Genomic DNA, 26,519 nt, shown 5'->3' with positions numbered 1-26,519 from the left:
CTTAATGCCACCTATTTAGGAGGCAGTAAGGGCTCCCGTGCTAACCTGACGGTATCCAGGCAGTGCATAGGCCTGCCCGATTACCATTGGGTAAGGCTCCGGCACTAAAAAAGTACTTTTGGAGCTACGGAAATGGCACATGGTGGGGGCAGGCACAATCGCCAGGCTCCTGCAATAGCCGGTGGTAGTGCTGAATTGGAGTACGGCAAGGCGGCGGTGGGCTTGCCACGCCTTTGTAAAAGGGCCGCTTAGTGTTGTACATTTACAAAAACAGGAGAGATTATTCTTTAATTTGATATATCACACTAGCATATGAAATTTTTCAGTAGAAAATGGATGTGTTTCAAACACTTCTAAACTTTAACACCCAATTTCTCAAAATTACTATTTATGCAGTCACATTTGAACTTCTGTAACTTTTTTTTCACATAAAGGGATGGGGTTTGGACTGTTTGCTCTAACAGAATTCATTAAAACCTTATTTTTTTGTTTACGGAGACTATCACCTTTTCTCAAAAAGGGTCACAAATCTGTACTTATTTATCACAGAAAGTTAATGGAGCTCTGTGCATTTCCAGTTTTGATATTACATAATATTGCAGCTCTCTAGGGATAGTACTGATATTCACGAGGCCCTCTGTGTAAAAAGGTTTCCCATCCCTTGTCTAAATAAACTTACCCAGAGACTGTTTCTGTCAGAAGACTAAGGTTCACTGTGTTTCTATGTTATGTTACATCAGAAAGACATGTTAAACCATAAAAAGGCAATCCTGATCACTGTGTTACCCCCTTCTCCCTTCTGAGTGTGATGGCTTACAAAATCCAAAATGGCAGGCATACATAGAAAAAAAAATACCTCTTGCGTATTTAGATTTTAATATTTCTTTAAAAAAAACAAAAAACATAAAAAAAATCAGGTGCAGGACCTTAAATGATATCCACTGCAACATTTGTGGTTGAGTTCTGAACATTTTGACAGTCATTTGACAATAAGACTCTTCCACTCCAAAACGTGTTCTCATTCAGTCAGAGAACACCTTCACTCTTATTTTATAAAGAAATTCAATTTCTACCACTGTGTACCTGAAAACATTACCCACCAAGTTTGACTTGTCAATGAAGTCTGCATGCTCAGTCCAGAACTTCACCATCCTCCCAATCTGATCTTCAAACATAAACAATCTCTGTGGTTCCCTATTTTCTTTATTAAGCAAACCAGCAACTCAAAGAAATAATACTTTAAGGGTCAGACATACTAAGTGTTTTCTTCTATTTTGTACCCTTAGTGCTCCTGCCCCTCTGTATTATTTGTCCACCTTCAAAGGCTACTGAAAGGAAAACTTGCAGGAAAGCAAACAGTGTCCCACTAAAGTGATGTGTGATCTGAAATGTATTTTTTTAAATCTATGTTGCAAATAGTCCAGTATCAGTCTAACATTTTTCCCCACACTATTTACAGATTATCCACCTTTCAGGCTGACAAGGAGTTAGTCTTGCAGCGTTATTACTCTGAAAGCTATGGCTAGCACAGGAGTGGCTCCAGTAGTTAGAGGAGGAGATAGAGAGCTACAGGACAAATCATACAACAATATTACTCCATCACATTTTTAAGTTCCCAGTTAAAATTTGGGAATAAATCTACTTGAGTGTTTGCCTGCCACAGGAAAAGGTACAGAAGACTGGGGTAATGTTCTAAACTACCTGCAAGCATCTTTGTGTTGGATGCCATTGAACCTCAATGTGTCTAACAAACTGGCAGCATACGGTCGTCTACTCATTTCAATGGCATTCAAACAAATACATTTTAGATACCAAGTAAAAGCTCACAACTTCCTTATGTGACAGCTGACAAAACATTTGTCTATTTGTTCACCATCTTATGAATATAAACACAGTTCTGGTACAAAGGGATTACTTATTTCATTGGTAAATATTTCTCTTTCTTTCTCTCTCTCTCTATATCTATATATATATATATATATATATATATATACATACAATGTTTTAATAGGTCATCAGCTTCTCACTCAATTCCACATACATATATATATATCTCTATATAAAAGGCAACCCCAACGTTCTAATGAAGCCTCACCGGAAACTTGAAGGGGGCGAGATATCCGGTTTGCCACAGACTGTGTGCCCCGCCCTCGCGTCACAACATGCCCCGTCCATCTCGCCGTCGCTCCCTCCTTCACTCGCCCCCCCTCACAGCGCCTCTCACCTCAGAGTGAAGGGCGCTGCAGCAGGCAGCAGATGATCCTTTCCCTTCGGCCCTCCCTCCTTCCCTCCCTGTGTCCCGTCCTCGCAGAATTTACTCAGACAAGGGCGGGACAGGGAGGGAAGGAGGGAGACCCGAGGGGAAACGATCAACTGTTGCCTCTGCTGCAGTGCCTTCACACGGAGGTGAAAGGCACTATGAGCGGCCGACCCCCCCCCCCCCAAGCAACACTGACCCCTCTTCAAAGCCCCTGAACCCCCTCCAAGCCCCCACCGTCGCTGCACCTCCCACCCCGCCCCCTCCGAGTCCAACCGACTACTACACTAAGAAAGCTACAGCATGTTCACAGCTCCTCCCACCACAAACAGGTGAGCCTATTTAGTTCCCTGTAAGCAAAGAAGCCAATTTGGTTGATCTCTATTTCCACTGTCCCGCGCAGCTGTCATTGCTATACACTCAACATAAAGCAACCAAACGTATGAGCTGCTGCATCCAGGTTGTCGTTCTTTATATTGCTCCATCTGTAACAACTGTGAAGCTGTTTCATTTGCACCCCCCTCCAAGCCCACAGCCACTCCCTCACAGTTCGCCATCCGCCCCCCCCCCCCCCCAAACATTCACACACACACACTCTCTAGCACACACAAAACAAAAAACCTACTGGTAGCCACCAAACACACGACTGAAGGATCCCTCACTTTCAACCCATCACCACAGGAACGCAGCCCCCCCTTCAAAACTCCCTCGCCACTCCCTCACAGTTCACCATCCCACACCCCTTCCCCCTAACATTCTCACTCACACACACCATCACACCCTCCCAACTAGCCTACCCCGCCCACCCCTCCCTTTCCCACCCCTCAAACAACATTCTGACAACAAAAACACAATATCTATCACACACACAAAAACACTTCACTATTGCCAACAAGCCACAACATGACCTGAAGGTAGTGGGCCACCACAGGCAGGTGGCAGTCGACCACAAGGCCCTGGAGAACACCTGAAAACTTATGCACAAAGTGGTGAGTTGCAGCGGAGTGGGAGAGGGGAGGGAGGACGGCCTGCAAATCGGACGACAGGAAAGGGGGCCGTGGAACTTGGAGGGGAGAGAGGGTGGCATAGGACTCGGAGGGGACAGAGGAAAACAGCGAGGGGGGGACAATCTTGCTAGCGCCCGTTTCATTTCATACAGAAACGGGCCTTTTTACTAGTGTGTATATATATATATATATATATATATATATGGAATTGAGTGAGAAGCTGATGACCTATTAAAACATTGTATAGATATTAAAGTATATCTGTGAAAAATCTGATGTTTCTGCTATTGTTTTTAGTACTACAATATTATACCCCCTCCCTGTGGGTTACTGGTATTAAAGTAAAATATCAGGCCACGGTGGCTGCATTCTATTATTTTTGTTACACTTTCCCTATTTACTTGAAATCAAGCTACAGAAAAGCTATTTTGTGTACTACTCATTTAAAAGGTCTGATCAAATGAACTCCTAAAAAACGGCTCCACAAAAAAAACTCTTAAAGGGATATTTTGCAGAATACTTACATTACATATCTGAGCTATTTGCAAGACTAGATTTAAAAACATACGTTTTATCTTAGTAACAATGTTCAGTTTTCAAAAATATTACATTTGAAGAAAAAAAGATACAGGATATTATACAAAAATGATTTTTTTTTTTGGCATAAAAGGTATCTGCAAGAATTCAGAGTGATGGGTAAAGGCTGCCACCTGATGGAAAGCAAGAAGCAGCACCTGCCTGATCCAAGAGTCTCAAGCCTTGCAGTTTTCCCCTCAAATCCTACAGGATCCACAAAAAGTACCATGGTGTGAGCTGGGGGAAAAGGGGATGGGAAAGGGCAGAAGATAAACTGGCAGCAAAGTGAAATGCAGAATGAGTAACATCATTTCAAAGCTGTTAAAAATAAGCAAACACCCAAGACCTGAAAGTGAAGGAAAAAGCCATCTTATGCCAGAAAACACCTAAGCATTGCCAAAAGATACATACCCGTCTGTTGATCTTATCACCCTGAAAATCATACATTGAAAGTTCAATTGAATATGTCATGAAGAAAATCATTTTAGAAGACAAACCTTTTTTTAAAAACATCCCTCCCCTCAAAATCCACTACCAAAGGTAAAGTCTCAGTACAGAAAAAGTGAGTGTGCTAACAAATCTGTTAGTAGAGGAGTAGCCTAGTGATTAGTGCAGTGGACTTTGATCCTGGGGAACTGGGTTCAATTCCCACTGCAGCTCCTTGTGACTCTGGGCAAGTCACTTAACCCTCCATTGCTCCAGGTACAAAATAAATACCTGAATATATGTAAACCGCTTTGAATGTAGTTGCAAAAACCTCAGAAAGGCAGTATATCAAGTCCCATTTCCCTTCCCTTCTTTAATTTACAATTTGGAGACCATTTTACACCTACTTTTGCAAACAGACTTTTTAAAAGTAGGCATGCTATATAACAAGTTAATTGTTTTAAATGACTATATGCCCAGAATGTAACACTGTATTATCATAATTACTGTGTACAGACATGTATGCCCATGGACAGTGCTAACTGCTACTCTCAGATCAGTCTGAAAGCCCACCCTCTGTGCAAAGGACCTCTTTAAAATATAGGCTGCATAGTCAACTCTTGCTCTCCAGCTTTCAAAAAACTACAACCTGGCAAACCACAGAACAGGGGTTCATTACTACCACATTCTATGCAAAACAAAACCTCTTTGGAGACACTTACACAAAAAGAATATTCCCCTATGTTATGGGAAAGATTTTATCCTGTCCTGGTTTTTTAACATTTTGCCTGCTGAGGACTGCAGTTCTTCAATCTAATAAGCAAAGTCAAACTGGATATTTGAGTCAACTGATCAAAAACATGAATAATTACCCCTACCTAAGAAGCGAAAAAGGAAAAATGGGGCAAAACACGCCACTCTTTTTCAAATTATACTTGGGGCCTTAAAATCCATACATCACTGTGATTGAGACAGCATGGGCATAATTATACATATATAAGAAATTATATTAAGTGTTAATTCTGTTTAAAGGTGGTCAAATACTATTTCAACTTTTCACCCTGCAAGTGAAGGAATGCCAGCTGGATTTAATTACTTAGAAGCTTTGGCTAAGCTAAAGGGTAGAAAGGTCAGAGAGAGAAACTTTCTTTGACCCCTTGTGAGTGATGGATTGTTAATGCTAGCACATCTGTATACTATTATGGACAAGGCATGAGCCAGACATACTGTAGTTTTAAGATTAGGCTGAAATACTGTTTAGAAGAAAATAGTTAGATTTTAGAAGTTCTTGATATTTAGAATATGTCTTATAAGGAATACTGATTTTGCTTATTTTAGAATATGTGTATTCTGTGTAGTTAATATGTAGAATACCTTTTTAAATCTAATGTCTGTCCAACTCTTTGTCTGACTTTCTAAGTAAGACTGTAGTTGAAAAGGTCAGCATATGGTTTGAGTTAGCTGCAGTCCTGGCTAGGTGAAAGAGAAGTCAACTCTCTTCTCTTTGATTAATTATAGGTAAATGTAGGACTGGGCTTTCTGAAAGAAATAACAAACTATAGCTGTATGCTATTAAGTAAGACTGGCCCTTGACCCCTTAATGAATGCCAGAGTCCAGTTAGCAGTTTGAGCTATGACTGGGATTATAGCAAAATGTAAGACTGGCCCCTTCGCCCCTCAATGAACCTAAGTTAATTATAATAAAATGTAAGAGACTGGTGCCATATTGTCTAATGTGAGGGGCCCCAGGTCATAGGTCAGTTTAGGACATCTCAAACCTTTGTAACTGATATTTTGGAAATATATGTATAGAGATGATTGGTTCAGACAAGGTAATTAATTTATTCTTTACCATCTGGAGAGTAAGGGGGGCTAGGAGGGAGATAGAACGGTATATAAGTGGGAGCAGAAGCAGCTTACGTCAGAAGGAACAGACAGAAGAAAGAGAGCTGAAGGAAGACAGACAGCAGAAGAAGAGAAGCAGCTGAGACGAAGCCATAACATCCAGAGAGCTGAGAAAGGGAAGAAGAGAGCTAGAACTGATGTCCTACTTTGTTGCTGGCAAATAAAGAGATTTCTCCTCATTCTGGTGTGTGCTGTTTGACTCCTGAAGTACCACAGATTCTGCTAACAATAGGGGTAATTCATGCATCAATTCCTGCAACATGATCACTGCAAATAAAAATATCCTGTTTTTCAAAATATAACTAATTATATTTTGGACATACAGTTCTTACTTAACCAGCTTATGTTGATGAGTAATCATCATCTATTCACCTATTCAGACCACTTTCAGTAACACTTAGCATTATTATTTGTTACATTTGTATCCACATTTTCCCACCTTTTGATTGGCTCAATGTGGCTTACACATAACCGTTAATAGCGTTAGCAGGTTATGGTTTGAACAAATACATAGTATGAATGAATACAAAGTGATATTGTGGTATAATGAGGTATATGTATGGTAGGAAACAGTTGGGGGGAACTTAGAGAGGGAAAGGGAAAAAAAGAGTCAGGTAATGTCCGTTACGGTCTTTGGTTATATTGTGTCGCATGATTCAATATCTACAGTAGGACTGAACTAGTTCAGTTCTTGAGGGCCGCTAAGAGGTCAGGTTTTCAGGACAGCCCTAATAAATATGCACGGAGAAGTCTGCATTCAAAATAGGTAGTAAGTATGCTGATCTTGCTCATGCATATTTATTACAGGTATCCTGAAATCTGACTTATTTGCAACTCTTCAGGGCTGAACTTGAGCCCCCTGATCTACAGGCTCTCTCTCCTTTATTTCACAAGATACACCAAAAGTATTTCTCCCCCTCAAATGCTCAATGTTAAAAATAAGCTTTGCGCCTGGAATTAAGAACTTGGTGCACACAGACAAGAGCTGAAAAGATTGGAGGAGGTGGACGTAAGAATAATATGGTAGTGCTCCTTTGAAGTGCACGCTTCTTAAGAAAAGGGAAGGAGGCCCCTCCGTAGCCTGGGTATTTAGTGCCCTCTAAATTTAGAGCCCTAGGCTGTAGCCTGTGTGCTTATGTCTAAATGTTGTCCAGATCAGCTTTAGATAAACCTCTAGAATAGCAAGAGTGGTATCAAAGCGGGACTCTGTACCTGTGAAAGAATGTTGGTACACTGTTGGAGCAAAGACACAGGTGGGTTACCGATGCTTGTTGCGAGTTGGACTCTCAGCAGCTGCTCCTTCTGAGTAGCATTCCCCTGCAAAGCATGGGCCAGAGCCACAGCAGCACACCAGTTTGAGAGGGAGTCTACGGAAAAGAGACCTCCACAGAGCAGCTGACCAGCTGAGACCGCATTTGCTGGAGAAAGGAGGAGCAAAAAAATAAATAAAATAAAGATACATTTTTTCAAAGGCTTAAAAATCTTTTTCAAACACATGAAAATCTAACTTTCTAAAAAGAAAGAAAAGCAACTGTTTTTACCATCAATGGTTGAAGGAAGAAGTGTTGCTACAATTTCCCCTTGCCCTTTTTGGTTTCTATATAAGAAACACTGGAAGCAGTAAAGGACAGCACAGCGCAGAACAAATGGTTGTCTTTCATTCACCATCGACATCAATAGCACTACAATGGCAGGCCTGTTCAAATAACAAAACATACAAAAAAAAAATCAAGTCAAGAAGTCTCTCACACTTTAGGTTTAACCACAGGACCAACAGATTTCACCACAGTCCGCTCATTAATCAGAGTGGATGAACAATTAGGTATTAAATGTGCTGTTTGGACTGCTTGGGTCCCACTGATCTGTACATCTGCTGCTGGAATTTTGCAGTCTGATGACGCTGAGTGAGTGAATGAATTGGATTTTTGGTTGCAATTATAGCTCCTGAAGAAGTGATATGAAACAGGCCACCTGGTATTGCCATAGCTAAGTGACTGATGACATGTATTTCACAAGAGGTTACTTGGTTTCTTGGATGCTTATTTTGTGGCATGTATGAAACACAATATTTGCTTTATGGACACGCTAGTAAAAAAGGCCCGTTTCCGAAACCAATGAAACGGGCGCCAGCATGTGGGTTTTTTTGTGTGTGTGTGTATCGGGCTCATTTTCAAAGCACTTAGCCTCCCAAAGTTCCATAGAAACCTATGGAACTTAGAGGCATATTTTCAAAGCACTGTGGGAGGCTAAGTTCCATAGGTTTCTATGGAACTTTGGGAGGCTAAGTGCTTTGAAAATATGCCTCTTAGCCTCCCAAAGTGCTTTGAAAATATGCCTCTATGTGTCACAGAGTTATTTTGTGTGTGTGTGTGTGTGTGTGTGTCACAGAGTTATTTTGTGTGTGTGTGTGAGTGTGTGAGGGTGCGGTGTGTGTGCAGGTGGTTGATGTGTGTCTTTTTTTGTTTGTTTTTTGCTTGGGGTTGGGGGATGTGCTGTGCTGGCAAAGTGGGTTGGATTGGTGTGTGGCTTTGAGGGTGTGTTTCTGTTGTATTGTGTGTGTGTGTGTGTGTGTGTGGTTTTGTCTGTCAAGGAGGTTTGTGGAGGGGGGTCTTTCTGTTGGTGAAATGTAAATGTGGTTGTAGGGGGGTCAGCCTTTGTTGAGTGTTGTTTTTTTTTTTCCATGGTTTTTTTTTGTGTTGTGCTAAGGCAGCAGTGTTGTTTTAGATGGGTGGAAGGTAGAGGAGCACGTTCTTTGTCTGTCGGTATTTTTGGCCGTTTCAGAGCTGCTGTAGGGGAATGCTGGAAAAGAAATGTGCTGTTGGAAGCAGCGCCATCTTTTTCCATTGGGTTGGGGTTCTGGGCATCCTGGAGGTGGGTGACGGCTTGCCTGAGGACGGGGATGGTTGTTTTAAGTTTGCGGAAGGGAGAAGAGCACGGTCTCGGGCCGTCGGGGGGTGATCCGGTATGTTTGGTCCATTTCAGGCCGGCTGCAGGGGAATGCTGGAACATTTATGCGCTGCAGGAATCAGCGCCGTCTTTTTCCGGGTGCTCGGGGAATCCCCGAGGTGGGAGACAGCTTGCCTGAGGCTGGGGATGGTTGGGCACGCCCTTGGCCGCTTCGGCAAAAGGGAAAGAGGAAGGGGGTGGGGAGTTACCTGCAGCCGCCTGAGAAATCATGTATTCTTTGTTTGTTTTGTATTATTAGTTTGCATTTCTGTTGAAGAAAGAGTGGATGCCTTCGAATGATGGAGGTGGTGCATCGGTGTGCGGTTGTTTTGTTAGTTTGGCAGCCAGTCTCCAGCGATTCCTAGGCAGGTAAGGAGTACTCCTCCCCCTTCCTTGGTCGCTATTTGCAGCTGGCTGAGTCGCGGGTAATCCTTCCAGCTGGGCCGCAGCTTGTCCTGTTCGCCCACGTCCCAGATGGTGACGGGCATGTTGTTTTCCGGCTCCTCTGACTCCATGTCAAGCGATCCCAAATATAGTCTGTGCTATAGGCCCTCTGGCACTCTTCAGTACTGGCATTAGGCATTTAAACATTTCTCCCCCTCCCCCCGGTCTATTTTTGCACATACCCACAGCAGGAACATTCTTCTCTCGTTCCAGCGGTGGTTCTGTGCTCTCCGTGCTGCACAGATAATGAGCCATTCTCTGCTGGGGAATGCTCCTCCCTTATTGTCACATAGTTTCCTCTGATTGGTCCGTCTTACGTTGCCTAGTGTTGCCTGGGAACGGTGTTGCGATGGTCCTTTGTGTTTCAGAATGTTGAGGGTGTTTTTTCTGATTGGTCCGTCATGCGAGGGCGGGGCAGAGAGACATGGTCAGTGTTGTGGCTTCACCACCATGAATCCATGAACCCTTCAGTGAGTGACTGAGTGACTTCAGAACGTTGTCTTCAGAACGTTGAGGGTGAGTTTTATTATAGTAGATATGAGATCTTTACACTGTATTATTTTTTAAGATATATGTTCACAAGTGGAATTACGAGGATGTGTGAACACTTTAAGCAAAAGTAGTAGTTTTAGCTCTATTTTGCTCATCTGATGTACATGCACTACACAAGTGTAGTGACACAATGAGTGATTCCATATTATATATAAATATTTCTTTGCTAGAATATTGTTTTGTTTAATATGGCAGAATTTGCCCTATTATGTCCTGTAAAGCATAAAAGAATATTTCAAAGAGTATTTTTTGTGAAGTTACGTTATATTCTCTCTGTAAAGATTTGTGATTTTTCAAGTGACCAATATGGTGGCAAGCTCCACCCACTGCCTTCAGCCTAGATAATGGGCCAGATAGACTCATGACGTCTCCTATTATTAAACCTCCTTGGGCTTATTGTCTACCACCTGACCAGAATGCATAAGCAAACTAGCAGGCTCCCCCATCCTCCCTAACAGATGCAACCTCCAGCCCCCAAGTCACTGTCCGGGGGGGGGGGGGGGGGTTCAAAGAAATTCTATATTTCTGCCCTTTTACAGGTGGTATCCTTTTTGCTCAAGATGTAAGTCATAGACATACGTTTTTATACCAGTACTCTTGCAGAACACACTTAACTTACACTTGTCTACCTACCACTACAGTCTCTTTTCTTCATAAAAGAAAGCATTTCTAAATCCAAGGATGCACATATAGGTAGTTCAAAAAAAATAAATGTCAGGTCCCTGTACCAGTTACAGTTTTCTGCAGCCTCAAACATGGACACATTTGTTTTTAAAGACCTGAAAGAAACTGTGCAGCTCGTATGAGGGCGAGTTCCCAGAGGGCTCATGGTATGACATCCAAAAACAAATGGTAAGCCATCACCAAATATTCAAAAAGAAAACAAATACAAGAAAATGTTTTTTCATCCAATGCATGTGTAGGAGGCTCATTAGCATGAAACAGGAAAATACTGAACTGGCCACTCAGTATACACAACTGAACAGGTACCTAGAAGAAGTACAAATTTGCATATCTATATCCATATATAAATATCCATATATGCTGGCTGTAAGGAATACCTGTTGAAAAAACTCCAAACAGCTCAGAACACTGCAGCCAGGTTCATATATAAAATCTCTCGTTTTGAAAGTGCCTCCCCTTTATTAATCAAATTACACTGGCTTCCCATCAAAGCGAGAATTACCTTCAAATTATGCACCTTTATCTTGCAAATACTAAATGGCAAAGCTCCAGACTATATGGTACCATTAATAAACTTACCTCAAAGAAACACTAAATATGAGGCAAGAAATCATCTCAGACTACACCTCCCAAATTGCAAAAAAGCAATCTACAAAACTGTCCACTAAGCAGACTTTACTTACCGGGAACCAAATGATGGAGCTCCTTACCACCCAAAATAAGAAATATACAGGAATATATTAGATTCTGCAAAATCCTCAAATCGTTCCTATTCAAACAAACCCTCACAAAGAACAACCATATCTCAAACAATATTACCTGAATTGGTTACTACTCTAGTTACCATTAACCTTCTCTTTGCTTCATGTACAATTTCTCATTCATAATAGATTTTCTAAATGTTAAACATCCATAGCTATCCCAGTATGTTTATGATATTGTATTGTAAAATTGGATTCTTACAACAAATTACTTTCTTATGCATTATTCTTTGTTATGTATCCTATACTGTTTATTGTAAGCCACACTGAACACAAACTTGTTTGGGATGTGGGATATAAAATGTCACAAATAAATAAATATCTATGCAATACACTCAAATAGTGCAGGCTACTAATTCCTTTTTATATGTTAATTAACAATTGGAAGAGGTTAAGGAAGAATTGAAACATTTAAAGAGTAAACTGGCCTCAAAGGGACAAATGAAATCTATGCCATGGTCTGCACATATTTCTCCTTCAAGGCCCTTCTGCCTATGATATATCTTATAAGCCAAGCATCCATTTAATTGAGAAACAAATGAATACAGAAGTATGTGTAGCAGGGCAGAAAAGATGGAAAAATGCTATAGAATTTGAAGAGGGTAATCAGATAGGCACAGAGGAGGAAAGTCCACAGCCAGGACCAAGCAACACAGCCAAAGGGATGTTACTGTAAGTCCCCTGGGGGCAGAGAGCGAATGCTACATACCTGTAGAAGGTATTCTCCGAGGACAGCAGGCTGATTGTTCCCACTGATGGGTGACGTCCACGGCAGCCCCTCCAATCGGAATCTTCCTAGCAAAGTCCTTTGCTAGCCCTCGCGCGCACCGCGCATGCGCGGCCGTCTTCCCGCCCGAAACCGGCTCGAGCCGGCCAGTCTCGTATTGTAGCAAAAGAGAAACAAGGGAAGACTCAACTCCAAAGGGGAGGCGGGCGGGTTTGTGAGAACAATCAGCCTGCTGTCCTCGGAGAATACCTTCTACAGGTATGTAGCATTCGCTTTCTCCGAGGACAAGCAGGCTGCTTGTTCCCACTGATGGGGTATCCCTAGCCCCCAGGCTCACTCAAAACAACAACCATGGTCAATTGGGCCTCGCAACGGCGAGGACATAACTGAGATTGACCTAAAAAATTTACCAACTAACTGAGAGTGCAGCCTGGAACAGAACAAACAGGGCCCTCGGGGGGTGGAGTTGGATCCTAAAGCCCAAACAGGTTCTGAAGAACTGACTGCCCGAACCGACTGTCGCGTCGGGTATCCTGCTGCAGGCAGTAATGAGATGTGAATGTGTGGACAGATGACCACGTCGCAGCTTTGCAAATTTCTTCAATGGAGGCTGACTTCAAGTGGGCTACCGACGCAGCCATGGCTCTAACATTATGAGCCGTGACATGACCCTCAAGAGCCAGCCCCGCCTGGGCGTAAGTGAAGGAAATGCAATCTGCTAGCCAATTGGATATGGTGCGTTTCCCTACAGCCACTCCCTCCTATTGGGATCAAAAGAAACAAACAATTGGGCGGACTGTCTGTGGGGCTGTGTCCGTTCCAGATAGAAGGCCAATGCTCTCTTGCAGTCCAATGTGTGCAGCTGACGTTCAGCAGGGCAGGAATGAGGACGGGGAAAGAATGTTGGCAAGACAATTGACTGGTTCAGATGGAACTCCGACACGACCTTTGCTCTTACAGAGTTGGTCTTGAGACCAGACTCAGACAAGTGCAGAAGGTATTCAAGCAGGGTCTGTGTAGGACAAGAGCGAGGAGCTAGGGCCTTGCTGTCACACCAGACGGCAAACCTCCTCCATAGAAAGAAGTAACTCCTCTTAGTGGAATCTTTCCTGGAAGCAAGCAAGACGCGGGAGACACCCTCTGACAGACCCAAAGAGGCAAAGTCTACGCTCTCAACATCCAGGCCGTGAGAGCCAGGGACCGGAGGCTGGATGCAGAAGAGCCCCTTCGTCCTGCGTGATGAGGGTCGGAAAACACTCCAATCTCCACGGTTCTTCGGAGGATAACTCCAGAAGAAGAGGGAACCAGATCTGACGCGGCCAAAAAGGAGCAATCAGAATCATGGTGCCTCGGTCTTGCTTGAGTTTCAACAAAGTCTTCCCCACCAGAGGAATGGGAGGATAAGCATACAGCAGGCCCTCCCCCCAATCCAGGAGGAAGGCATCCGATGCCAGTCTGCCGGGGGCCTGAAGCCTGGAACAGAACTGAGGGACTTTGTGGTTCACTCGAGATGCGAAGAGATCCACCAAGGGGGTGCCCCACGCTTGGAAGATCTGGCGCACCACTCGGGAGATGAGCGACCACTCGTGAGGTTGCATAATCCGGCTCAGTCTGTCGGCCAGACTGTTGTTTACGCCTGCCAGATATGTGGCTTGGAGCACCATGCCGAGACGGCGAGCCCAGAGCCACATGCTGACGGCTTCCTGACACAGGGGGCGAGATCCGGTGCCCCCCTGCTTGTTGACATAGTACATGGCAACCTGGTTGTCTGTCTGAATTTGGATAATTGATGGGACAGCCGATCTCTGAAAGCCTTCAGAGCGTTCCAGATCGCTCGCAACTCTAGGAGATTGATCTGTAGACCGCGTTCCTGGAGGGACCAGCTTCCTTGGGTGTGAAGCCCATCGACATGAGCTCCCCATCCCAGGAGAGACGCATCCGTTGTCAGCACTTTTTGTGGCTGAGGAATTTGGAAAGGACGTCCCAGAGTCAAATTGGACCAGATTGTTCACCAATACAGGGATTCGAGAAAATTCGTGGACAGGTGGATCACGTCTTCTAGACCCCCAGCAGCCTGATACCACTGGGAGGCTAGGGTCCATTGAGCAGATCTCATGTGAAGACGGGCCATGGGAGTCACATGAACTGTGGAGGCCATGTGGCCCAGCAATCTCAACATCTGCCGAGCTGTGATCTGCTGGGACGCTCGCACCCGCGAGACGAGGGACAACAAGTTGCTGGCCCTCGTCTCTGGGAGATAGGCGCGAGCCGTCCGAGAATCCAGCAGAGCTCCTATGAATTCGAGTTTCTGCACTGGGAGAAGATGGGACTTTGGATAATTTATCACAAACTCCAGTAGCTCCAGGAGGCGAATAGTCATCTGCATGGACTGCAGGGCTCCTGCCTCGGATGTGTTCTTCACCAGCCAATCGTCGAGATACGGGAACACGTGCACCCCCAGCCTGCGAAGTGCCGCTGCTACCACAGCTAGGCACTTTGTGAACACCCTGGGCGCAGAGGCGAGCCCAAAGGGTAGCACACAGTACTGGAAGTGGCGTGTGCCCAGCTGAAATCGCAGATACTGTCTGTGAGCTGGCAGTATCGGGATGTGTGTGTAGGCATCCTTCAAGTCCAGAGAGCATAGCCAATCGTTTGCTGAATCATGGGGAGAAGGGTGCCCAGGGAAAGCATCCTGAACTTTTCTTTTACGAGATATTTGTTCAGGGCCCTTAGGTCTAGGATGGGACGCATCCCCCGTTTTCTTTTCCACAAGGAAGTACCTGGAATAGAATCCCAGCCCTTCTTGCCCGGATGGCACGGGCTCGACCGCATTGGCGCTGAGAAGGGCGGAGAGTTCCTCTGCAAGTACCTGCTTGTGCTGGAAGCTGTAGGATTGAGCTCCCGGTGGACAATTTGGAGGTTTTGAGGCCAAATTGAGGGTGTATCCTTGCCGGACTATTTGCAGAACCCACTGATCGGAGGTTATGAGAGGCCACCTTTGGTGAAAAGCTTTCAACCTCCCCCCGACCGGCAGGTCGCCCGGCACTGACACTTGGATGTCGGCTATGCTCTGCTGGAGCCAGTCAAAAGCTCGCCCCTTGCTTTTGCTGGGGAGCCGCGGGGCCTTGCTGAGGCGCACGCTGCTGACGAGAGCGAGCGCGCTGGGCCTTAGCCTGGGCCGCAGGCTGTCGAGAAGGAGGGTTGTACCTACGCTTGCCAGAAGAATAGGGAACAGTCCTCCTTCCCCCCAAAAATCTTCTACCTGTAGAGGTAGAAGCTGAAGGCTGCCGGCGGGAGAACTTGTCGAATGCGGTATCCCGCTGGTGGAGATGCTCTACCACCTGCTCGACTTTCTCTCCAAAAATATTGTCCGCATGGCAAGGCGAGTCCGCAATCCGCTGCTGGAGTCTATTTTCCAGGTCGGAGGCACGCAACCATGAGAGCCTGCGCATCACCACACCTTGAGCAGCGGCCCTGGACGCAACATCAAAGGTGTCATACACCCCTCTGGCCAGGAATTTTCTGCACGCCTTCAGCTGCCTGACCACCTCCTGAAAAGGCTTGGCTTGCTCAGGGGGGAGAGCATCAACCAAGCCCGCCAACTGCTGCACATTGTTCCGCATGTGTATGCTCGTGTAGAGCTGGTAAGACTGGATTTTGGCCACGAGCATAGAGGAATGGTAGGCCTTCCTCCCAAAGGAGTCTAAGGTTCTAGAGTCTTTGCCCGGGGGCGCCGAAGCATGCTCCCTAGAACTCTTAGCCTTCTTTAGGGCCAGATCCACAACTCCAGAATCATGAGGCAACTGAGTGCGCATCAGCTCTGGGTCCCCATGGATCCGGTACTGGGACTCGATCTTCTTGGGGATGTGGGGGTTACTTAGTGGCTTGGTCCAGTTCGCAAGCAATGTCTTTTTCAGGACATGGTGCAAGGGAACAGTGGACGCTTCCTTAGGTGGAGAAGGATAGTCCAGGAGCTCAAACATTTCAGCCCTGGGCTCGTCCTCCACAACCACCGGGAAGGGGATGGCCGTAGACATCTCCCGGACAAAGGAAGCAAAAGACAGACTCTCGGGAGGAGAAAGCTGTCTTTCAGGAGAGGGAGTGGGATCAGAAGGAAGACCCTCAGACTCCTCGTCAGAGAAATATCTGGGGTCTTCTTCTTCTTCCCACGAGGCCTCACCCTCGGTGTCAGACACAAGTTCACGGACCTGTGTCTGCAACCTCACCCGGCTCGACTCCGTGGAGCCACGTCCCCGATGGGGGCGTCGAGAGGTAGACTCCCTTGCCCGCATCGGCGAAGCTCCCTCCGCCGACGTAGTCGGGGAGCCCTCCTGGGAGGTGGCCGCAGTCGGCACCGCACGCGGTACCGACGTCGGGGACCTCACCCGGGCGATGGGCCAGCCGGCGCCACGCTCGACGGTAGCGGAGGCGCAAGCACCGCCGGTACCGGAGGGGTAGGGCGCAACACCTCTCCAGAATCTCTGGGAGAACGGCCCGGAGGCTCTCGTTCAGAGCGGCTGCAGAGAAAGGCATAGAGGTCGATGCAGGCGTCGACGTCAGAACCTGTTCCGGGCGTGGAGGCTGTTCCGGGCTGTCCAGAGTGGAGCGCATCGACACCTCCTGAACAGAGGGTGAGCGGTCCTCTCGGTGCCGATGCCTGCTGGGTGCCGACTCCCTCGGCGACCCAGAGCTCTCGGTGCCGACGCGGGGAGGAGACCGGTGTCGATGCTTCTTCGACTTCTTCCGAAGCATGTCACCGGAGCTCCCCGGCACCGACGAGGAGGACGTAGAATCCATCCGTCGCTTCCTCAGGGCCGAGGTCGAAGCAGGTCGATCCCGGGGGGGCTGTACCGCAGGAGCCCTCAGGGTAGGGGGAGACCCACCTGAAGGCTCACCGCCACCAGCAGGGGAATGGACAGCCCTCACCTGCACTCCACCCGATGCACCACCGTCCGACGACATCAGGAGACGAGGTCCCGGTACCACCGACGTCGATGCAGCTATCTGATGTCTCGGCGCCGATGCAGAGGGCCGATGCCTCGATGCACTCGATGCACTGGCGGCCAAGGATGAAGGTCTGGACGCTGATGACGTCGATGCACACGATGACCCCGGTGCCGATGCCGACGAAGAGCCCGAGAACAAAACGTTCCACTGGGCCAATCTCGCTACCTGAGTCCGCCTTTGTAACAGGGAACACAGACTACAGTTCTGAGGACGGTGCTCGGCCCCCAGACACTGAAGACACGAAGAGTGCCTATCAGTGAGCGAGATTACCCGGGCGCACTGGGTGCACTTCTTGAAGCCGCTGGAAGGCTTCGATGTCATGGGCGGAAAAATCACGCCGGCGAAATCAAAAACCGAAATGATGAATTTGGAGCACCAAAACTTTAAGGGAGAAAAATCTCGACCGAGGCCGAAAAGAGGCCTACCCCGACGACGAAAGAAAACTTACCGGGGCAAAAACTGGAAACACGGGAAGGGGCAAACAAAACCCAAGGGGGTTTCCGGAGCACTTCCCGAACAAAACTAGAACTTTCCGAAGAAAAAAACATGTCTATTTTAAAACGGACGCGCGAGGTCGACTCTCCGGGGCTCGACACGACAAAAACACAGCCGTACCGAGTGCGGACGAAAGAAGACTGGCCGGCTCGAGCCGGTTTCGGGCAGGATGACGGCCGCGCGGGCGCGCGAGGGCTAGCAAAGGACTTTGCTAGGAAGATTCCGATTGGAGGGGCTGCCGTGGACGTCACCCATCAGTGGGAACAAGCAGCCTGCTTGTCCTCGGAGAATAATGTATTACACAGTTACAAAATTTGTCGCGCAATGTCCTCAAATAAACTCTACAACAAACCAGGGAGTTTAACAATAAAAAATATATTTTAATTTACTATTAATCATGAGATATCAAATAATTCAGTTGAATTCCAAAACTAGTAGATAAATTTATATATTTGGTCTAATTACAGAGTTGTAAGATCAAACATCTTTTCTTCCAGAACATCAAGAATATCAGATAAGTATACATAATATTTACTTAAACCATTTATCTCAAATGTTGAGACTGAGACGCATCTGCACAAACTTTTCTACTTTCAAACAACAAGCAAAGAATTTAATTGATGATTTGGCTGATAGAGGCTATTCTAGAACCATACTTAAAAAAGCCTATCGTAGAGCCAAATTTAACAGCAGAGAGTTACTTCTGTCCACCACTACTAAAGATAAGGACAATGAAGAGATGTTCACTATGGTCATGCAATATAACGAGGCTAGTCCACATCTAGCTAGACTAATTAGAAATAGATGGGAAATCATACAATCGATCCCTGCCTTCAAGAATGTCAATTTACGTATTGCATATGCAAGGTGCAACAATATGAAAGAAATGATCAGTCCGGCAGACCTTAGAACTGTGAGAAAACAAGATGCAAAACGACTGTATGGTCACTTTAAATGTGGCCTTTGTCCAATTTGCTCTATTACTAAACAAGTCAAACAAATATACAATCCAAAGACAAAAAAACATCATGCCCTGCGCCACTTCACTAACTGCTTGTCAGATTACGTCGTCTATGTAGTCAGCTGTCCCTGTGAGAAATCATATGTGGGAATGACCACTAGAATGCTAAAAGTCAGAATATTGGAACATCGATCAAACATTTGTAGACAAGCTGTCAAAGAGCCCATGGTAGAACATTGCATTGAGAAAAACCATAAATTTGAAGATCTTCAATGCTATGTAATTGATAGAATTGATGCATCAAACAGAGGTGGTGATCGTAAGTTAAAATTGCAGAGATGAGAGGCTCGGTGGATATTTGATTTAGATTCATTAGAACCTAATGGCCTCAACAGCTCTATTGACTGGCATGTTTTTTATTAGCTAATCAGCCAATTTTTACTAGCTAATCAGTCAATTATGAATGCAAGTCAATTTAGAACTCTATAAATATCAGATGACTCATAGATGACGCTGAGACGCCATTTTGAAATGCATGGTGCTCCGTTAAGCTGTAAGCGGATCCAAGTGTGACTGTGCCAGTGTGCACTTTCTGTATTTTTTGATTCTTTTCTGCTTAAGTTTAATTTTCAATCCAATTATTTTTGCAGATTCTCAGCATCATGATCTAACGCTCTGTTCCTGAGGAAGCCTTGATGTTAGGGTGAAACGGAGGTGGCCCCCGTCGGATAAGAGTGCTTTACTTTTGTTATTAAGCGAAGCAATGCTGGAAGTTTAACAGTTTAGCAATCAAGAATCATACCTTTAGACAAAGTTAAAATGTTTGATAAAACCTTGAAAAAATTCCAATAAGTAAACAGTGGAGTTTTTATACCCAATGATAGAATCTGGGCGGGTGTTACTTTTGATGTCACTAACCTCGCTCTAAACCTGCGACTGTCTGTCCCAGGTTTCTGAAGGTTTTCTCCACTTCTAAGCACATCTTTTTGAAATTTGTTTCCTAGAGTCACTGCATATTTTGTATTATATTACGAGCCTTCAGACTCTAGACGATACTGCAACATTGTAGTCTTTTCGAACTTTTGTTCTCTCTCTCTGTCTCCTTCTCCTATCTATATTTCTTTTTCTTTGTATTCCATTCTTTTTGTGTGCACACTTTTAAGAACTCAGTCACTTACCTGTTCTTTTCTTCCTTTTCAGGGCTATTAAATGTACGTAATCATAAAACATTCTTCAGACAGAAATACAGCACAAATTATTTTATCTATATATTCTCTATCCTATATATAGTTACATCTGGCAACCCACCCACTCTGCTGCAGAGCGTAAACAGTTGAAATGTATTATATTAACTACCTAGTCCATAAGCCTGCATAAAATAGTCTTAAGTTGTTTCTTAAGGGCAGATGCATCAGATGTCTGCCTTCAGTATCCAGGGAGACAATTCCATCTTTCTCGTACTGCAATCCAAAAAACCCCTACTTCTCGATGAATCTTAATTGATGGAGTAACTAAGAAAAGAGCACCATAAGATCTCAATGCTCAACTTGGTTGATAAACACTCAGGCCCAGATGCACTAAACTTTAACAACCCTTTTACGACAAGTTTTAAACCGTGACATGCATTAAAGGCCTTTTTCTGACGTAGATAGCAGCTAACAAAAACGGAATGCAGATGAGCAATTCGTGTACAAACCCCATTGTAACAAGATGCACTAACAATGTCCGATTGCCTTAACGCAGGAAATCTAACAGAGGTCTGTACCTCTCGTTAGAGCTGCCCAGCTGCCAAAATGTAATGAAAAAAAAAAATCGGGAGGGAGAGGGGAAAAAACGGGCGTCAGGAGCGTCCTTTATTGACGCCCGAGGTCCCTGCTGCTCCCTGCTCCCCCTGCATTTAAAAAAAAAAGGGGGAAAAAAAAAACAATCGGGATGGGGCAAAGGCGCTCGTCAGCAGCATCCTTTATGAGCGTCCTTGCCCCCCCCCCCCCCCCGAGGTCACCACTGCTCCCCACTTGCCAAAAATCCAAAGTTTAAGGTGCCCCGGCTCGCCCCTCCCTTCCTCTCTTCTCTTTCTTCCCAGTTCTGCCTCCCGCTATTCTCCGCCCTGTGCCCCGCCCCCGCCGCCCTCCCTGAAGTCGTCACCGCCGTTCCCCCCCTCCACCGGTGCCCCCCTCCTTGTTACCGGGCCGTGCAGCGCCTCTCACCTTTGTGTGAGGGCGCTGCATGGGGAAGAACAGCTGATCGTCTCCTCTGCAGTCTCCGACGTCCCTCCTCCCTCCTGGGCCCGTCCTCCTCTGACCTAACCAGACGAGGGCGGGCCCAGGAGGGAGGAGGGACGTCGGAGACTGCAGAGGAGACGATCAGCTGTTCTTCCCCGTGCAGTGCCCTCACACAGAGGTGAGAGGCGCTGCATGGCCCGGTAACAAGGAGGGGGGCACCGGTGGAGGGGGGAACGGCAGCGACGACTTCAGGGAGGGCGGTGGAGGCGGGGCACAGGGCGGACAATAACGGGAGGCGGATCTGGGAAGAAAAAGGAGAGGAAGGGAGGGGCGAGCCGGGGCAGCTAAAACTTTGGATTTTTGGCAAGCGGGAAGCAGCGGCGACCTCAGGCGGTGGGGGAGGGGGGCAAGGACGCTCATAAAGGACGCTCCTGACGAGCGCCTTTGCCCCCTCCCGAAACACACGTGTTTGGGGTTTTTTTTGTTTTGTTTTGACGTTTTGGGACATGCGCAGAGCAGCCAGCATAACGCTTGGCTGCTCTGCGCATGCCTTACGGGCCAATTATGGACATTTTTACCGAAGGGTTAGTGAATGCAAGTGAGCTGCAACGAACAGCTCATTTGCATTCCCTATCCTTCGTGCATTCTTCGTTTTTTTACATTTGGTAACTAACGTTTTAGATTTTTTTTACGTACGGTTGATGCAACTGGGCCTCAGTACCTACCTCTGACAAATTATGTGATGCATGCTGTTTCAGTACCTGTTGTATCAATAAAAGATTCTTAAAACATACTCTTTTGCAATAGATAACCAATGCAACTCTAATACAGGCGTGATATGCTGGAATTGTGAAACACCAGAAACCAAGCGAACTGCTGCTGTATTTTGCAGTACCTGTGAAGATTTAATTGTTATCGAGCAGAGGTCTAAAAGTAGTGAATTATAGTAATCAAGTTTTAACACTTGCAGGCCTATTTTTGAAAGAGGACGCCCATCTTTCTACACAAATCGCAAGATGGGCGTCCTTCTCACAGGGTCGCCCAAATCGGCATAATCGAAAGCCGATTTTGGGCATCATCAACTGCTTTCCGTCACAGGGATGACCAAAGTTCATGGGGGCGTGTTGGAGGCGTAGTGAAGGCGGAACTGAGGCGTGCCTAACACATGGGTGTGCTCGACCCATAATGGAAAAAAGAAGGGCGTCCCTGACGAACACTTGAACGACTTTACCTGGTCCTTTTTTTCTTACGACCAAGCCACAAAAACGTGCCCTAAATGACCAGATGACCACTGGAGGGAATCGGGGATGACCTCCCCTTACTCCCCCAGTGGTCACTAACCATCTCCCACCCTCAAAAAAATGTTTTTTTAAATATTTTCCAGCCTCTATGCCAGCCTCAAATATCATACCCAGCTCCATGACAGCAGTATGCAGGTCCCTGGAGCAGTTTTACTGGGTGCAGTGCACTTCAGACAGGCGGACCCAGGCCCATCCCCCCCCCCCCCCCCCACCTGTTACACTTGTGGTGGTAAATGTGAGCCCTTCAAAACCTACCACAAACCCACTGTACCCACATATAGGTGCCCCCTTCACCCCTTAGGGCTATGGTAGTGGTGTACAGTTGTGGGGAGTGGGTTGGGGGGCTCAGCATACAAGGTAAGGGAGCTATGCACCTGGGAGCAATTTCTGAAGTCCACTGCAGTGCCCCCTAGGGTGCCCAGTTGGTGTCTCGGCATGTCAGGGGGACCAGTACACTATGAATGCTGGCCCCTCCCATGACAAATGGCTTGCATTTGGTCGTTTCTGAGATGGGCGTCCTCGGTTTCCATTATCGCCAAAAATCAGGGACGACCATCTCTAAGGTCGACCTAAATTTCACGATTTGGGCGTCCCCGACCCTATTATCGAAATGAAAGATGAACGCCCATCTTGTTTTGATAATACGGGTTTCCCCGCCCCTTCACCAGGACGTCCTGCAAGGACGTCTTCAGGAAAACTTGGGCGCCCCTTTTGATTATGCCCCTCTTGGTAATACTGTTCTAAAGCCTCTTTCATATACTCAGTTTTAATTTTCTTATCAAATGCAATTTGAAAAAAAAACAAAAAACAAACAATATTTTACTATTGTCTGAATATGATGTTTCAAAGAATGCAATTCCAAGATAGCGAACCTGCTGGGAAGAGCTATAGCTAGCCATGTGTGGCTGATGTGTCTGCATAGGGCACAATGGAAGCTGGAGCACAAAATCTGTGCTCCGTCCATCAGCTTTCCTTGCCAGCAAGTCACTAGTGGGCAGGAAGAAAGTGCTTGAGGGGTATGTTGAACAGAGTGTGCTTGCAGCTTGTGACACTCCTGTTGCTGAGAGACAATAATAACTTGATTATGAAGACTAATCTGAATAGGCTTTGGTGGGATAGAATCACAACTTATTTTATTTAAATTTAAATAATGACATTTGTATCCATTATCCCAAACAGAGTTCAGGTTTAATGTGGCTTATAATCCAGACAATTTAGTATATAGATATTATAGTTATAAATCTTCTGATAAAAGAAAAATGTTGACTTACAAGCAAAATTTCTGTTTTGGCTACATTTAAGGGAAGTTTGTTATTATGCAGTCAACTGGCAATTTGTGTAAAGATCTCACATTATCTACATATTGCTTCATCAAAAAAAAAAAAGAAGAGTCAAATGGGATAAACAACTAGATATCATCAGCATATACTCTGTAATATGCATCCAGTCCAACATAGTGGTACCAAACAGAAAATTAAACAAAACTGCAGTAAGTACCTTGTGGCACAAATGCACTTAAAGAAATAGTTGAAAAAAATCTTACTACCTAACTTTATCTGTTGCATTTTCCCCAGTTAAAAAGCTTGAAATCAATCAAGGACTGCATCGTGCATGCCAGACATTTGAAACTTGTCAACCATTATTTGATGACAAAAGCAAATGAAATATTTAAAAAAATAAAAAAATTCTGAGTTTGATCCAATCAAAGTCTAAGTACATCTATAGCAGACAATAGTGAAGATTCAGTACTATGAGCCTTCCTAAACCCATATCTGATCTGATTGCTGACTGGCTGGCACCACACAGATTAAACTCAACCCTGATAAGACACAAGGCGTTATATTCTCTTAGAAAGGTAATCTCTAACCTATAATCTCTTCTGCAAGATCCACAATCTCCCCTAGACCAACCACTAAAGTTTTGAGTGCCATCTTGGATCAACAATTAAAATTCAGGCCACAAATATCCAACATTATATGCTCTTGCTTTTACAGACTGCGAATGATCCACTCAGTAAGACATGTATTTATCCAGGGAGCACTTCAAGTATTGGTTCACTCCTTTGGTAATCAGCAAACTTGATTATTGTAATGCTCTCTTGAACGGTGCTGTACCACGCATCTTGTTTCCATCATATATCTGCACTTGGTCCCCTCAGAAATATGGTAAGCAGTATTGTAGAAAATCATTAGCATCACATCTATTTTAGTTGAATGTTCTAATGAATGCTTATTAGGTGTATAATTAATTAGCATACTAACATTAATATCTCTGGTATTTGAATTCCAGTGCTATTAAATATGTATATTTTTCATAATGTTTCACAGTAGTTCTATTATTAGATTTCAATTTACCGTTTTCAAGTTTACCTCATTTACTGTATTTATATTTATTCTTGGTTATTTTACTGTTGTTACGCTATTAACAAAATTGTAAGTTTTATGTTAAACTGTACCTGCTGTATACCACCTTGAGTGAATCGCTTCATAGAGATAAATAAATATTCTTGTCATTGGCCGGTTCTTCATGCACTTCCAGGAAAATGTCACAGGTCAGTTCTAGACTCTCTCTTCAAACCTACTGGTTTGTCTTTACAAAACCAATGGAGAGAAAACTATTTCCCTAAGTGGGTGTTCAAATATTCCCTATCTACCCAAAAAGAAAAACTAATTTAATAGTCCTAAACTAGCCTTCCGAAAGCAATTCAAAAGACTTTGCAATCTCACACTGGCATTCTTCAGTTTCTAACCCCTGCTGTACAAAATAATTTATTCCTCAATATCTGAGTACATATTAGAACGCCTCACAATCACACATATTATTACAGTTTCAATAAAAACTGTTGTCATTTTCTTATTAAGCATGACAGATTACAAGTTTCAGCTCCTCAGACATCATTACATTAGGGCTTATATCCCACTAACGCCTTTTCATTTTCTAAGTGGTTTACAAACTTCTTATAGGGATATAGAGATCAGAACATTCCTCTCAGAATTATAATGGTTGCTCATCAAGCAATGTCCCACCTTTGGTTGTACGGCTCTGCCCTCGAGCCTGCAGCTCTTGAGCCTGACACTTCATTGCTTCCGATCTTGCATACAGCCATTCTGGGCCACACTGCTACCAACAAAAAAGACCTCCAGGGAGGCTCTACAGAGCTCTGCCCCCCGCATCCAACAACATACCTGCAGCTGTGGTCCCTCACTGGAAATTGGCATAGCTCTTTGAATCAGGCCAGCTCCCTTCAGGCCTGATTCCCCATGCTTCTCCACATGTGCAAACACAATCAAACAGGGCAGGCCAACCGCCTCTACTGCTCCTCACTGCCCTTCATGCCATCTGCGCATGCGTGCCAGACTGTGCATGCACCCCAAGGACCCAAACAGCCACTGCGAGAAGCATCAGCTGTCCACCAGCGCCTTTAACACCACAGCACTCTAAAAACTGCAGCTCTGCAGCCTCCACACCCTGATCCTGCCTCCCTTACCTGGACCAGGTATTTTTTTTTAAACAATTTCAACTCACAGGGTTACATTACTTAAGACCCAGACCTCAAACCCAGTGCGGAACCTAGCACTCCAGTAAAAGTGGTGCTGCAGGACTCATTAAAGGATATTAACATCAAAAGGAAGGAATAGAAAGCTAGCCCTATGACTTAACATAAATGAATGGTGCAAATGGGCCACTGATATTCTGATTCGCTGGGTTCTAGTTAAGAATAAGAGGAAAAATTCAGATTTTGACCTGGATTGGCCACCGTTGGAAACAAGATGCTAGGCTTGATGGACCTTTGGTCTGTCCCAGTATGGCAATACTTATGTAGCTTTGGGACCACACTACTATAAATTTGCCTCTCATTCACCCATACAAATTAGGGAAAAAGGATATTAAACAATTCTTTCGCTGTACCCCAATGCAAGTATATAGAATCATTTCACCTCTGCCAAATGATACACTAGAACAGTTTGCATACAGAGTGTGGACACTAGAAGCATTCCCAGTACAGAAGATTATGGTCAGAGACAGCATAAGGACTTTCTATTAGAATTACTATCCCCTAAGATTACTGAACACCTTCTGTTTTCAGAGGACTCTAAAGCAACCTCTTTTGACAATTTAATGCTCAGGACTAGGCCTGTGTAGAAGACCCAGCCATTATAGATAATAACAATGTAAAAAGCAAGGAAGAGACAAGATGAGGGATCACTCCAATACACAAAAAATACAAAGGAAAAGAGGACAGGCACC

At 45.1% G+C, this 26,519-nt stretch overlaps 1 protein-coding gene across 4 annotated transcripts in view; it reads right to left on the bottom strand.

Moving 5' to 3' along the window:
- The window catches only part of USO1 (USO1 vesicle transport factor), a 193,036-nt gene that overhangs the window by 70,966 nt on the left and 95,551 nt on the right, over positions 1 to 26,519 (bottom strand). For 2 of the 4 annotated variants that reach the window (XM_030190659.1, XM_030190660.1), the window contains 3 exons: positions 7,713 to 7,867; positions 7,384 to 7,589; positions 4,252 to 4,272 (listed from right to left, as the gene is read on the bottom strand). In XM_030190659.1, the coding sequence (XP_030046519.1) occupies positions 4,252 to 4,272; positions 7,384 to 7,589; positions 7,713 to 7,867 (382 nt within the window). The remainder of the gene's footprint in view (positions 1 to 4,251; positions 4,273 to 7,383; positions 7,590 to 7,712; positions 7,868 to 26,519) is intronic. The other 2 variants (XM_030190661.1, XM_030190662.1) reach the window with 1 other exon arrangement.

The sequence above is a fragment of the Microcaecilia unicolor genome, chromosome 2 (assembly GCF_901765095.1).
Source record: "Microcaecilia unicolor chromosome 2, aMicUni1.1, whole genome shotgun sequence".
Lineage (NCBI taxonomy): Eukaryota > Metazoa > Chordata > Amphibia > Gymnophiona > Siphonopidae > Microcaecilia > Microcaecilia unicolor.
This window is presented reverse-complemented; position numbering and strand designations above follow the sequence as displayed.